Genomic DNA, 16,289 nt, shown 5'->3' with positions numbered 1-16,289 from the left:
TCCTTTCTTCCTTTATTTCTTATTTTTTTCTTCCCTCATTCCTTTCCTTCCTCTCTTTCTTTCCTTCCTTCACTCCATTCCTTCTTTCCGTCAATAGTTACTTTCATTCATTCCTTTCCTTTCCTTCCTTTCCATTCCTTCCTTCATTCATTTCCTTCTTACTTTCCTTCCTTCATTCTTTTCCGTCCCTCCTTTTTTCCTTCTTTCCTTTCCTTTCCTCCTTCATTCCTTCTTTTCCTTTTCTGCTTTCATTCCTTTCCTTTCTTCCTTTTATACTTCCTTCCTCCCTTCCTTTATTCCTTTCCTTCCTGCATTAATTTCATTCCTTTCTTCCTTTGTTACCTTCCTTCTTTCCTTCCTTCCTTACATTTCTTTATTCCTTTCTTTCATTCTTTCTTTCTTTCCTTCCCTCAATCCTTCCTTCCTCTTTCATTCCTTGCTCCTTTCTTTCCTTCATTCCTTCCTTTCTTTAATTGCCTTCCTTTCTTTTTCCCCTCCCTTTCTTTATTTCCTTATTTTCTTCCTTCCTTTCTTTCTTCCTTCCTTCCTTCCTTCCTTCCTTCCTTCCTTCCTTACTTTTTCCTTCCTTCATTCATTTCCTTCCTCCCTTTCTTTCATTCCTTCTATTCACTCCATTCTTTTCTTCCTTCCTTCATTCCTTACCTTCCTTCATTTGTTTCCTTCCTGCCTTCCTTTTTTCTTCCTTCATACATTTCCTTCCTCCTTTTCTTTCCTTCCTTCTGTTCACTCAATTCTTTCCTTCCTTCATTCTTTTGCTTCCTTTTGTTCTTCCTTGCTGTAATCCTTTATTTCCTTCATACGTTTTTCTTCCTTTCTTTCCTTAATTCACATATTTTTCTTTCTTCCTTTCTTTCCTTCCTTTCATTTTTCTCCTTTTATTTCTTTCCTTCTTCCTTCTTTCCTTCCTTCTTTCCTTCCCTTCATTCTTTTGCTCCCTTCCTTTTCTTCCTTTCGTTTTCTTTTCATTCCTTCATTCCCTTCCTTCCATTCATTTGCTTTCTTCATTCCATTCCTTATTCATTCTTTTCTTTTCCGCCCTCTTTCTTTTCCTTCCTTACCTCCTTCTTCATTCCTTCATTCTCTTCCTTCCTTCCTTCCTTCCTCCAATCCTTTCCTTCCATCCTTCTTTCCTTTCATTTCCTTTTTTCTTTTTCTTAAATCCTTCATTCTTTTCCTTCATTCCTCCCTTAAATATTTTCCTTTCTTCCTTTATTCCTTTGCTTCCTTTCATTTTCTACCACCCTTCATTCCTTTTCTTTCTTTCTTCCTTTAATCAATTTCTTTGTTTTTTCTTTCTTTCTTTCTTTCTTTCTTTCTTTTGTCTAGTCTTTTATGTCCTCATTTAAATCTAATATTCTTTTCACTGAGTGTTCCAAAACCCCTAAAGGAAACAAGAGAAATGTATATAATAACCAAGTGCTGGTTAAATGGCGGTTTGTTTTTTCCGTTTCCAGAAATAAACTTGAAGACTTTAGGTTTTTTAATATGACAGTTCCTGATTTGAGACTCAGTTTATGCAGATGTGTATTGCTTTAAGTGTCTTTGTGAAGATTTCATTCGGTTTTCTTATTTAATGCACTGAACCTTGTAAAGATGATCCTCACACACTGACAGCATGATGAGTCCAGTCCTGAACTCAGAAAGCAGAAAACGCCCACTCAAACTCATTACTGCACCTCTCATTTCACAATTGCACTAATTATGAGTTTCTCAGCTTGTAAACAGTGCTCTCTCTTTGAAGACCTTATAATTATATTGCTGAGAAATTCATGAAAGATCTGACTCAACCATTTTGATGACACCTAAAAAACCACCAAGATGCCACTGCATAAAAAAATGATTTTGATTTTAGGAGATACAGTAGTTAAATTTCGGTCATTAATTACTCATTGTCATGTTGTTTCACACACCTAAGACTTTCCTTCATCTTTGGTACACAATTGAATGTATCTAAAAGGAATAGGACATGCATTTATTTATTTTTTCAAATGTTGGAAATGTAATGTTCGCCACTAGAGGGCGCAAATTCACAACAAACAATGGCTGAGTGTGGAATCACAGGAGTAGTGGTCTTTTTTTTTTTTATCTGAAAGTAGCAGATCTTTTATTATGCCATAGTCCGCCACTTCCAGTTCTTCAGATCTTAATTACATGAAAAAGTGTCGCTGTATTAGACTAAATACTATAAACTATGATGGTATAAACAATTACTAATTGTTTAATTGCGGGGAAAATAAGTATTGAACACGTCATGTTTTTCTGGAAATAATATTTCTGAGGAACTGTTGAAGTGGAATTGAAGCAGATTTTAAACAAACAATACAAACGTTAAAATAAAACAAATCAAAACTAATCTGCAAAATGAGTTCTGTGTAATAACATTTGTGCCATAATTGAAATGGCACAAAGAGAGAAAGTACTGATCTACTTAATACTTTTTATAAAAGTCTTTATTGGTGAAGCCTTTCATATGGAGAATAAAGTCACATGCGTTGCTCAGGTTTGAGTTTTTCACAGACTTCAACAGAGTGCCAAAATCTTGATGGGTCTTTGGGTCTCGTCTGTCAAATCTGAGCTTTATTTTGTATTCTCTATTTGATTCATGTCAGGTGATTGGCTAGGCCATTCTACAGCTTTTCTTTCAAGATTTTCTTTCTCTGAAAGCACTCGAGAGTTTCCTTGTCTGTGTTTTGGATATGAATACCTCGCAATTCTTACTTTATAACTCACAATTCTGACTTTACAACTCACAATTCTGACTTTATAATTCACAATTCTGACTTTATAATTCACAATTCTGACTTAAAACTCGCAATTCTGACTTTATAATTCACAATTCTGACTTAAAACTCGCAATTCTGACTTTATAATTCACAATTGTGACTTTTTAACTTACAATGCTGACTTTACGACTTGGAATTCTGACTTTATTCTGAATTCTGACTTAATAACTCACAATTCTAACTTTATAACTCCTTATTCTGACTTTATAACTCATAATTAAGAATTTATAACTCGCGATTCTGACTATTACTCGGAATTCTGACTTTATAATTCACAATTAAGACTTTATTACTCACAATTCTGGCTTTATAACTCACAATTCTGACTATTACTCGGAATTCTGACTTTATAAATTGCAATTCTGACTTTTCTCTGAATTCTGACTTAATAACTCATAATTCGGACTTCATAACTTGCAATTCTGACTTAACTCGGAATTTGGACTTAATACATTGCAATTCTGACTTAATAATTAGAATTGCCAATTTATAACGCAGAATTATGATTTTATAACTTGCGATTCTGACTTTACAACTCGGAATTCTGACTTAATAACTCACAATTCTGACTTTATAATTCCTGATTCTGACTTTATAATTCACAATTCTGACTTTATAATTCACAATTCTGACTATTACTCGAAATTCTGACTTTATAACTCACAATTCTAACTTTATAATTCCTGATTCAGACTTTATAACTCATAATTAAGACTTTATAACTCGCGATTCTGACTATTACTTGGAATTCTGACTTTATAACTAGCAATTCTGACTTTTCTCTGCATTCTGACTTAATAACTCATAATTCAGACTTTATAACTTGCAATTCTGACTTAACTATGAATTCGGACTTAATACATCGCATTTCTGACTTAATAATTAGAATTGCAAATTTGTAACTCGGAATTCTGATTTTATAACTCGCGATTCTAACTTTACAACTCGGAATTCTGACTTAACTCACAATTCTGACTATTACTGGGTATTCTGACTTTATAACTTGCAATTCGGACTTTTCTCAGAATTCTGACTTAATACATCGCAATTCTGACTTAATAATTAGAATCATGAATATATAACTCGGAATTCTGACTTTATAACTCACGATTCTGACTTTACAACTCACAATTCTGACTTTACTCTGAATTCTGACTTAATAACTCACAATTCTGACTTTACTCTGAATTCTGACTTTACAACTCGCGATTCTGACTATTACTCAGAATTCTGACTTAATAACTTGCAATTCTGTCTTTATAACTTGCAGTTTTGACTTAACTCAGAATTCTGACTTCATAAATTTTTTTACATTGTATTTATTTTTTATTTTTTTATTCAGTGGCGGGTATGGGCTTCCATAATATTAGACTACTCAATTCAGCTGAACTTAATATTTTAAGGCCTTTAAACGTTTTAATAGCTTAAACTGTTTGAATTGTTGACTGACAAGTAGTTTGTTTATCACGTGGAATAAAGAGTCACTAAATTGCAGGAAAATGTATATTCTGTGGACACAGGAGCACTAAACCGAGTTAGTGGAGCCATCTAGCAGCGATGTGTTGATTTGTCCCGACATTGTGGTACAAAGAACTGTATAAACCTAATAAATATTACTAATGCCTAGTTCACACTAGAGGATTTTAAGCCTGATTTGAGCCCGATTTGGAAGTTAACGAGCTCGCCGCCAGATCGGGCTGTGATCGGGAAGAAATCTGCGGGTGCTCGGCGCTCGCCGCTCTTTATGTGTGAACTACTGAGCAACGCATCAACGAGGCTCGCTGACACGTCGCCGACACCTCGCAGACGGAAATCCAACATTCAGCATGCTAAATATTCCAGAGCAGTCGGCCGACTCAACCCCACGTGTGGTCAGATGTAGTGACGAGCTACAGCCAATGAGAGAGCATATCAGCATGAGCTGAATGGCTATGTGTTCAGGAGCTCAGCAGAAACATCTGTGATTGGTCAGAATGGGCATCAGTGCACTCGCTTCATTCTGCGTTAGCACAGACATGAGAGTAGGATAAATTAACAGTGGAACTAGAATTCTGTAACTATTAGAATTACCATACTGCTCATTCTGACCGTTCTCATATGAAACGCCATATTTTCACAACATATTTACATTCAAAGCTATTATTGAGATATTAAAATTAAGCTTTGAATGTCTGGCATCATATTTAATGACACCATTACCCTAAGAATATAATATTTTTTTGGTAATACAGCCTATAAATATGTAGTTAAGATACTAAAACACTTAAAGGCTTGGTTTTCATTTTCACTTTCAAACAGGAGCTATTTCACAGCACAGAATATGCTGTTTTGAAAGATATCTGAAGTAAATTGATGTTTTTGCCATCAGAAAGTTTTGTTTATGTTAGCAGGAAGTTGCTAGGCAAGAAAATGCACACATATTTAAAGTCACAGTGAAAAGTATGAGACATGCATGCAGTCATTTTAACCAATATGGTAATTTAAGGCAGAAATGCTCAGTTCTTTACTGTTTTGTAATAAAAAAAATAACAATGTCAGGAAGAAATACACTAATAGTTAGAAAGCGGCAGGGTGTTATAAACATGTTAGTTTTATTTCAAAGAGTTATAAAATTACAAAAATTAAAAACTCTCTGTGTATCTATCCACTCAAACCTTGCAGATGAGTGATTAATCCGCTGGTAAATCAGCTGATTTGACGATGTTTTTAAATGCTTTCTCCAAAGCTTGAAACGCTGTCAGTGATGTAATCAGCACACAAGCAGCCAATAGTGTTCATCTTTTTCTGATGACTCCTCCCTCAAATTTTCATTGGCTGTGGTTTGGTAGCTTGAATGAACTGATGGGGAATGAGTTGTTGCGTAGTGTGAACACCACAGAGATTAAAAGACACAAAGTCAGGTCATGTTTAAAATCCTGTAGTGTGAACTAGGCTTAAGGTGTCTATTAAACTGCTAAACATTGAAACTGACATAAAAGAAATGAAATTTAAATTGTGTCCAATATCAAATATTTATATAAAAATTGTATTATTTTTAGAAATATTGTTTATTTATTATTTAAAAACAAACACAGATATTTGCCATATATATTTATATATATATATATATATATATATATATATATATATATATATATATATATATATATATATATATGTCTTCCTCCTTATAGTAATTAGGCAAGTTAAGCTAATTAGGGAAGTGCAAATGTATAATAACTATATAATTTAGCATCCTATATTAAGTATTAATTTAAAAGAGAGATATGTCAGGGCTTACTCATTTATGGCACTGTAAAATGTATACATTTATATATATATATATATATATATATATATATATATATATATATATATATAGATAGATAGATAGATAGATAGATAGATAGATAGATAGATAGATAGATAGATAGATAGATAGATAGATAGATGTAGAGGTTATTATTGGTTATTTAAATGGTTCTTTTCAAACCTATTACAGCAAACAATGACATAAATGAGCAAATACGATTAAAAATAAGTTAACCAAAGAACAAAAGAGCGGCTTGAAGTGAGGTTGTCTGGTTCGTGCATCCAAAACTGGGAGCCAGCGTGGCCTCTAGCGCTCATAACGTTACGCTAACAAGACCGATAAAAGAACATTGGGTTTTATTAGTTCTGCTGCAGAAGAAACAAAGAAAAACATCCCCAGACAGCACTGGCACGAGAAGACTCGGGGCCCAGAGCGAGACGAGCAGCGCTTTCTTCTGCTTCTAATGCCGTTATTTTCTCCAGATGATTCGGAGATGAACGCCTCATTTACTCAGATGATTCAACCCTAATCAGAAACATCCAGCGCAGCTCAATCAAAGCCCACCGAGAGCTGATGATATATTGATCCTCGATTTACAGAGAACAGGCCAGAGGAGACAGGATCCTGAAAGACTTCCTCTGTGATGTCCTGAATGTTCTAACGAACCGCAGAAATGATCTGAAGTCGCGCATTCACCACATGTGTGTCCGGGACAGAGATGAAAATCAGCACTGATGTTCTGTTTTCCAGTACATGCATTTAAACTGTCGGAAATCACTTGAGATATTAGGTCTTGTTTGAGGAATTCATAGAAAAAAAGAACAATACTTTCTGGTGGAGTTTGAAACTAAAATAATAAAGGGAAAATCAGGTTTTTTTGTGCGTTAAGGTGGCTCAATGGGTAGTACAACCGCCTCACACCGAGAAGGTCGCTGATTCGAGTCCTGGCTAGATCAGTTGGCATTTATGTATAGAGTTTGCATGTTCTCACCTTGTTGGCGTGGGTTTCCTCCAGGTGCTCCGATTTCCCTCACAGTCCAAAGTGAACTGAATAGAATAAATTGGCCAAAGTGTATGAGTGTGAATGCAAGAGTGTATGGGTGTTTCCTAGTACTGGGTTGCAGCTGGAAGAGCATCAGCTGTGTAAAACATAGAAAAGCAACTGGAAAACGTTTTTATTTTCAATGACTTTTGGAAAATAAACTTTAAAAATAAAATTTAAACAAGTTTATTTTTCGGAACTTGACTGGAAAACTTGACCGGACTCCTCTGGAAAGCATTTTTATTTTCGATGACTTCTGGTAAAATAAACTAAAAAATAAAGAAAAAAATGGTTTGTTTTTCAGACTCCACTATAAAGCATTCTTCTTATTTTTTATGAATTATTCTGGAAAATAAACTTTAAAAATAAAGAGAGAATGAGTTTATTTTTTGTACACCCTTAGAAAGTGCTTTTATTTTCGATTAATTATTTTGGAAAAATATAAGCAAATGAAAAAAAAAGGGAATAAAAAATAAAGCTAAAGGGAAAAAATAAAGGGAAAACAAGTTTGTTGTTTGGACTCAACTGGAAAGCATTGTTCTTGTTTTCGATTAGTTCTTCAGGAAAATAAACTAAAAAATAAAAGAAAACTAGTTAATTTTTCAGACTCGACTGGAAAGTGTTATTATATTCGATGAATTCTTATGGAAAATAAACTTTAAAAATAAACAGAAAACGAGTTTATTTTTCGTACTCCACTGGAAAGGGTTTTTATTTTTGATTTTTTTTTTTAGAAAATAAAAAAAAAAATAAAGGGAAAACTAATTTTTGTTTATTAGACTCCACTGGAAAGCGTTGTTTTTGTTTAACTTAAAAATGAAGAAAAACAAGTTTGTTTTTCAGACTCCACTGGAAAGTGTTGTAATTATTTTTAATTACTCTTCAAAAAATAAACTTAAAAAATAAAGGCAAAACGAGTTTATTTATTTATTGACCCCATTAGCAGTGACTTCATTTTGATCTCAGAAAAAAGGACAATTCATCAGCGATTTTGCAACTCAGGTAAAGGCAGATTGATTTAAGAGATTATTAAAAAAAATTTAGTAAAAGAAAACTGTTATGTTTGCAGTGTGGTTTTATTGCAGTGGTTTAATAATTGTGTGCATATATTTGGTTAACATTTTAGAAAATTGAGAAATTTGTGTATTTGAATTATTTATGTTCCTTCAAGGGGAAAAAAGCTAATTTCTTTGGTAATTTTCAGGATGGTTGACTATATGCTAGCTTATTTAACTGTAATAAAATAACGAATTATTTTAATCGTCTACCGTATAATTTTTATATTTATGTGTAAACAAAATATTGATATTTTATGAGAATTATTTACTCTATAATTGGAATTTATTTTCCTTAAAATATAAAAATAGTTTTGTTTAAATTTAAAAGGATTCTTTTCTTTTTTAAATATTTGTATTACAGCTTTAAATATTTAAAAATCAATTTTATATTAATTAAATATTTCAAATAATTATATTTAATAGGTAAAATGTTGTTTGTTTGTTTTTTGTTAAAGAATGTGTGAATTTTTTGAAACAATTAAATATTATTTTATTCTGTGCATTCTTTTTGTTTTAATTGTTTTTCTGTTTTATTTTATTTTGTTTCATTTTTTTCTTTCTTTTCTTTTTATTTTTTAAATTATTTGAAATAAAAACTATTGGGGCGACACAGTGGCTCAGTGGTTAGCACTGTCACCTCACAGCAAGAAGGTTGCTGGTTCGGCTCCCGACTGAGTCAGTTGGCATTTCTTTGTGGAGTTTGCATGTTCTCCCTGTGTTGGTATGGGTTTCCTGGGTGCTCCGGTTTCCCCCACAGTCCAAAAACATGCGATATAGGTGAATTTGATAAACTAAATTCTCCGTAGTGTATTAGTGTGTCTAAGGGTGCACTCACACAATGCTATACGAACCGTGCCCAGGCGCATTTCCCGGTTTGTTTGACAAGTGTGAGTGCTCCAAATCGGGCCCAGGCGCGGTTCAGTTGGTCGGCCCTGCCCTGATTGGAAGAGCTGTGCCAGAGCGCAGTCCAGTTGGGCTTTGGCACGATACGCTTGTAGTGTGGGTGCAAAGCACACCTGAGCCCAAAACCGAAGACGCAACGTCACTTAAGGGACTGTTTTATATGGATGTATTAATCATTCTTACTGTTCAATGAACACAAACTGTCATAGTTTATTAAAGATGCAAACCCCTCGCTGCACGTTCAGCAAACCTTCTAATACAGGGGAACCCAGTTCCTGGAGAGCCACCTTCCTGCAGATTTCAGTTGCAGTCCATATCATACACACCTGCCTGTAATTATCACGTGGTGTTCAGGTCCTAATTAATTGGTTCAGGTGTGTTTGATATGGGTTGCAGGAATCTGCAGGAAGGTGGCTCTCCAGGAACAGGGTTAGCCAGCCCTGTTCTAATACCTGCAGCACGAGGACTTTGGCTGATCTGTTGGGTGGTCACTGCATTCCAAACGATATAATGTAATCGTATACAATATATATAATATAATTAAAGCAATCTCCATTGTGTTGAGCGAGAGATCGTTGATGACGTAAGCATGCTCTGGCTCGGATGCAATGTGAATGCAGGCCGAAGAAGAGAGTGGAAGCGGTACAATCACGCTTCAGCATGGTTCAAGGCAACTGTAGGTAATGTGAATACGTCCTAAGTGTGTATGTGTGTTTCCCACTACTGGGTTGCAGCTGAAAGGGCACCCGTTGGGTAAAACATATGCTGGATAAGTTGGCGGTTCATTCCGCTGTGGTGACCCCTGACGAATAAAGGGAAATGAATGAACGACTAAATGAAATAAAAATTATATTTATTATGTTTATAGTAAAACATGTAAACATTATAAAGCAAATGTGTGAAAAACTTTCCAAAAACTACTATTTTAATTTTTTTATGATCTTTTCATTGGTTTTCCTCTTTTATTTTGTTTCCTTCACTTTCTCTTTCTTTTTTCCATTTCTTTTCTTTATTCTTTTCATTTCATTTAGTTTCTCTCAAACAGTGAGTTGATAGTTTAAGCCCAGACAAATCTCTCATATTTACAGCCATTCACCTCTTTTACCTTTGTATTATTTGAGGTTGATCCTCTCCTGCTGGTTTGAATCATGGCGAGCTGAAAGGAGCGCTGTAATCCTGCACATGTGTGTGTTTGCTCAGTCTCTCTCTCTCTCTCTCTGATTACAGACATTGATGAATGTCGCATGAACAACGGTGGCTGTGATCACGTTTGCAGAAACACCGTCGGCAGCTTCGAGTGCAGCTGCAAGAAAGGATACAAACTCCTGACCAATGAGAGGACGTGCCAAGGTAGGCCAGCCAATCAAAATGCTCATCCAATGAAAAGTGAACATATAGCCAGCAGGAGCTTGATTCTGAAACCACATCAAGCATGACGTCAAAAAGCATGTCAAAAATGCTGATTGATTTAATGTCAAAACCTTAATGACATCCACACATTGAAGCACTTTTGACCATCAACATTACAGCAGGAAAAGTATTATAATATATGCAAAGTTTGATTTATCTGAAAGCTCCAAATGCTTGTAAACTACCTTAATGTTAGCATCTAAAAATGGCATCAAAAACTGATTACAGGACAGTCCTTTAATCAATTTTTGATTTTTTTAACCCAATGTTAGCTGTCGTTTTTGACATATGATCCATTGACATCAAATCGATTTGCATTTTTGATGTGTTTTTGGTAGGGGTGTAACGATTTATCGTTGTACGATTTATTGCGATGCAAAAATGTCTCGATATGCATCGTGGCATTATGACGATATGATTACGATATGACGTCCGTTTTCTCTTATTAGTTGAGCTGTTTGCACGTGAGCTACGTTCCACCTGCTGTCGCACGTGAGTTCAGATTGCAGCAGCAGTAATGTTAGCAGACCAAGATGAGTGGAGCTGAAATAGAGGATGGCCCATCCTCTCAAAATCAGACGTCTGGCAACATTTCAGTTGTCCAGTCATTGATTTAGACTCGTCCGCTTTTTGACACGCATACTGGGTCAAACATCCTAAGTTTTAAAGTCTTCACAGTGATTTACATACTTTGCACAGCGACAGGGATACCTCCTAATGGTGTTGAAAGAGTCACATACTGTATTTATAAGGTACAATTCACCCTAAAATATCATTCTGTCTTCATATAATGATGTATTAGCAGCCGCAAAATCACACAAGACGTGAGCTGTTACTACAACCCACATAGCAAAATATATCTGGCCCAGCTCTGGCCCACACAATCAGCTTTTACTTGGCCCACATGCCGCAGTGAATTACGGTACATGACTGGACCAAGTCTGGCTTCCGGGCAAGGGCCAAACACGGACCATATCTGGGCCAGGTCTTAGCCAAGTTAGTAACCCATAACTGGGCCTGAACTGGGCCAGTTATGGCACATGAATGGTCATTGTCTGGAAGCCAGACTTGGTCCAGTCATGTACCGTAATTCACTGAGGCATGTGGGCCAAGCAAAAGGCTGATTGTGTGGGCCAGAGCTGGGCCAGAGAAATTTTGCTATGTGGGCCATAACTGGCCCTCAGCCGGACCAGATCAAGATAATATTTGGAACCAAAACTGAGCCATAATTAAACCATGTTAAGACCAGTCTTTAACCAGAGAGCCCAAAAGTGAGCCACACCTAAGCCTAATCCACATGAACTAAACCTGCAGCCAAACTAAACCCTTCCCAGATCAAATCACAACAATGACTGTTCTGAACAATCTTTATTATTTCACATTTAAGAAAATATGACACAACAAGAGAAATCATCATACTGTAAATCTTTAACATCAGAACACACAGCATTTTGCACTCTTTTAAGTTGCAAATCCCATATAAGCAAGTTCTTTAACCAGTTTTCTCCTGATTCTCCTTTCGCTTCTGTCTCTCTTTCCTGCCACCATCCCTATCCGGGGCCAGATATAGCGATCTTTTGATGGTTGAGTCAATGTCTTTTTCTGAGGCTTCAGATGTCAGGCGGTTTTGTCTCACAGCCGCTGAAACAGATATGTAAATGTTTGAAATTAGCTTTTTTATCAACAGTTAATGTGGATATTGGATTTTAAAAAACAATTATATTAAAACTCAACCAGAACATATTGACAGACATGCTTCGACTTTTAATTGAAGCAAATAATTTTAGTAATATGGCTCCAGGAGGAATTCAGTCTAAGTTCCTTTTCACAAAGCTGTGTGCAATTTAATAATAAGATATATTTTGGCAGTGTTCTTTTAAATCTCTGCTTTAGTAAAATGCTATAATTGGTTCAACACTCTTTGTTCACCAGCAAATAAGGACAGTAAGGCTGCATTTACACTGCAGATCTTGATGGTCAATTTTGATTTGTGACTGTCCGATTTTTTTGCTGAATTATTTACATCGTTTTTTTAAAGTGACTCATATCTGATTGTCTGCATTTACACAGCACACGGCAAAGATGCAATGACCATGAAAAAAAAAAGAGCAGGCGGTGATTGACAGCTGATAATAAAAGAGCACCCTTTTCTCTATGCCTGTATTTAATGTGTTTACGGGGTTTCGTTTTTTTTTTATTCTTTTTGACAAGTTGTTGTTTTACTATAGTTTATGACAGAAAAGTTCTCATTTGTCCATCTTCTTTTAATTTAGGCCTTTTTAAACCAGTAGGCGTCTTAATGTAATGACCATGGCAAAACTTATGCAAGTGATGTATGCTCAAGGTTTGAGATTCTGCTAAGTCTGTTCCAAAATGAAAGCATCTAACCTGATGTCATTCGCTGTTTTTTAATGATAAAAATTTAAACACTCCTTGGTGTTTATAATGTACAACCGCGATGATATTTAATTATTGATTGGTGGCCACAAATTTAGTTCTCATGAAAATAATACAATTAATCGTGCAGCCCTAAGTCAAACTGTTATTCTGTTTTTTTTGTGTGTGTGTGTGTTTTTACTGTTATTGACAAGCACATTTAAAAAAAAAACATTATTAGAAACATTAACTCTTGTATTTGTTGCTATTAGTTTTTCCTACTATGAAAGTCAAATACATGTTTTCTGCTTTTTTCAAAACATTTTATTTGGTGTTTAATAGAAAAAAAATTTAAAAATCATAAAGATTTGGAACCATTTGAGGAGAGTAATTGTACACTATTTTTTGTGTGAACTATCCCTTTAAATCTATTTCTCTAACCTGTTCACTGTTTTTACTTAACGTTAATAGTTCAGGCATGAAACAAACTAATCTAAAATTGCCTATTTATTCACATGCACATAAAAGTAGAGAGCTTTCTTATCGACATAAGCACATAATGTATACAGCATACTTAAATTTGATATATCTTAGCTTTAATTAAGCATATTTCCTCATAATTTAGGCTTCGTTTTTCTTCATAATACAAATATAATACATGAAAGATCTCCCTTTCCAATGCATGCGTGCGTGCGTGCGTGCTGGAGAGGGGTGTGATTTTGGAATACATTTTGAATCATTCCAAGTGATCATTCTGTTTTTGCTTGAAATGCCCTTCATCTCTCGCTTTATTACGTAAAAAGCAACTTTGCAAGGGCTATGGGTTAACATCACAGCACGAAAATGGTCCAACTTTTAATGAGATAATCTCAGTAACGTTCGATAAGGATAAACGAAACGAATAAATATCCTTAAATTGTGTTATACCATGTCTTCTGTTAATTTACATATTATTTTGGAGTTTATTTATCATGATGTGCCACTTAACATGAGATAAATTAACTTTAGCTAACGTTAAAGAATATTTATCGAGCTTATGGGTATACACTGACAACCACGTCGATGACATTTACATTTCCGACGATGAAACTGATAACTGATCTGAAACAATATATTAGAAATCCAATTATTACTTACCAAAATGCCTTTGCTCCAGTTAGGTCCAAGACCGTTAGTGAAGTGCGTACAAGTGGCCGCCCGCCGTCACCGTCCTCTTTAGATCCAAGAGTATTTTTCAAATTAGAAGTTTTGTTTCGTTGTTTTTTAATCGTGGTTAAAATTAACCAAGCTAGCTAAATCAGCAGACTGACGTTATACACCGTTCACCGGAAGAAAATATATTTGAAAACTGAACAGAAAACCGAGAGTCACGACCAATGGTTACGACTGCAATATTATATTGATAAACCCATAAAGCATTGCGCATTAGGCGCGCTACAGGCGCGCTTTTTCTCCAAGCAACCTGATTGGTAGATTTGGATTTTTGAATTTTTTCTGGTGTTTGTGCATGAGACAAGCAGCACAAAAACAATTGACTTAACATTTTAACACTCCCGTCTGTATATTATGGTATTTCATCATTGGTTAATAATAATATAATTAGCAAAATAATAATTTGAATAATAAAAAAAATTTTATTTTAGGGTAAATTTAGTTGCAACATACAAGAAAGAATAGATTAATTCAAATAATTCAATCTTGATTGTTTCCTAGATTAAAATGAAGGCATTAGAAGATGCAAGTGGAAGATGGAATGACTGTGTATTGAAATATTTTTTTACTCGAAAAAATATTTTTATGTATTTTAAATGTGGTTCCAGAAAGGCCAAACTTATGTGGGCCACAGATCAGTTTTGAACATATGGGCCAAATACTACATTTGACATCTGGCCCATGTCTTGTCTGCCGCCTCCAAGACGGTGCCACCTCTGCCAAATCTGGGCCATGTTTGGCCCACATGCTGTATGCCAGTGCCGGATGAATGCCTGATGTGCCAGATTTGTGCCAAATCTGGGCCAGAATTCTTTGCTACCTGGGAAAGGGCAGATGATAGACGCGCGCGTATGGCAAGCCGATTTAGCATTTAAACCTTTGATCTGACTATCCATTAATATATTTAGAGATATCTCTAATTATATTTTGACTAGTCATAATTATAATTCGACTAGTCAAAATATAATTAGAGATATCTCTAAATGAATTTAATTAAATATGAATTAAATATATTTATGGATAGTCAGAACAAAGGTTTAAATGCTAAAACGGCTTGCCATACGCGCGCGTCTGCTTCAGTGAACAGAACCTGCAGGTTGTGACCAAGCGGCAACCTCCTGCTCTCCCTCAAGAAGCCAATACGGAAGTAACTAAAACTGCAATTCGTCCGAAATTCCGCTAGTCCTGGCCTCTCCTGGCTCCAAAACAGAGCAAATTTCAATTGAGCCCACTGTTAGAATGGCCAACTTTACAGCAGAAAAAAAGGTGTTTACAGCCTGGTACAAAAAAAGATTTTGGTTAATACAGGTAATATTATCCTTCATGACAACTGTGAGGGGGGTGAATTTTTTTATAACTCATCCGTTTCCTTTATATTAAGTTATATTAAGTTTGCATAATTAAGGGAGTGGCCACTTGAGTGACGGCTAGATCTCGCTGGTCGCCGTCACGTCACCTCAGCTGAATCCTGCAGATTAGCCACTGAACTCGGCATATTTATCGTATTTCTGTGTTGTTTTATGTGGCTTTACACAGTCAACTGCCTTTTGGACTTGTTTCCCACAATTATTAGATGGCATGGCATGCTGAGGGCACTTAATTGTGCTCACAAACCATTCACGTGGCCTCCGTTTCCCATGTGAGTAAAGTTATATGCTTATATACCATCTCTGTACATGTATTTGTTTTATTTAAGATCATTTATCGTTTATATTTATATTTAGAGCTGTAATGCACTCCAGAATCTGTCAGATTGATTAGCTGTAGGCTCTAGAACAGTCATCTGAAGCGTTGTCATACAGTGTTATGCTGGATTTCACCAATAGTCTTACATTTACTAACACAGACTATATCTGAAGTGTTTGTAAGTAATTCGCGTTTTCCTCCTGTTGAAAAACGTCATAAGATCAATGTTTAGTGGCTCAATGTATTACAGCAGTGTTTTTAAAAGTCTAAACAGTTTATTGATATAGTGTACAACCAAGCACAAGTGGTCAGAATACAAACGAGTCACAGGTGATAAAGTATTAAGCATTTCTCCCAAAGTAAAGTGTGTCTGAACCAGGTCCAAGCTAAATGCTAGCAGGTGTCTGTAGCTCCACTCACTCTCCGCCTCTTTGCCCTTGTTTGGTATCCCGCCGTGGGTGTGATGACGCGTGACCAAAATGGCGACGGTTGGCCGCGCCTACTTG

The 16,289-nt window shown here is 35.5% G+C and overlaps 1 protein-coding gene and 1 long non-coding RNA gene across 3 annotated transcripts in view; one reads left to right on the top strand and one right to left on the bottom strand.

Annotated features, from left to right (window-relative positions):
• Window positions 1-16,289, top strand: part of scube3 (signal peptide, CUB domain, EGF-like 3) — a 294,145-nt gene that overhangs the window by 207,349 nt on the left and 70,507 nt on the right. For both annotated transcript variants that reach the window (XM_087304850.1, NM_001260501.3), the window contains 1 exon segment: window positions 10,327-10,449. In XM_087304850.1, the coding sequence (XP_087160976.1) occupies window positions 10,327-10,449 (123 nt within the window).
• On the bottom strand, window positions 1,342-5,319 carry LOC147838283 (uncharacterized). Its single transcript, XR_015524123.1, has 3 exons — window positions 3,948-5,319; window positions 3,338-3,586; window positions 1,342-3,054 (listed from the first exon to the last, which is right to left on the bottom strand). It is a non-coding gene; the product is annotated as an uncharacterized LOC147838283 (long non-coding RNA).

The sequence above is a fragment of the Danio rerio genome, chromosome 23, assembly GCF_052040795.2.
Source record: "Danio rerio strain M-AB ecotype USA chromosome 23, GRCz13ab, whole genome shotgun sequence".
In the NCBI taxonomy this organism is placed as follows: domain Eukaryota; kingdom Metazoa; phylum Chordata; class Actinopteri; order Cypriniformes; family Danionidae; genus Danio; species Danio rerio.
This window is presented reverse-complemented; position numbering and strand designations above follow the sequence as displayed.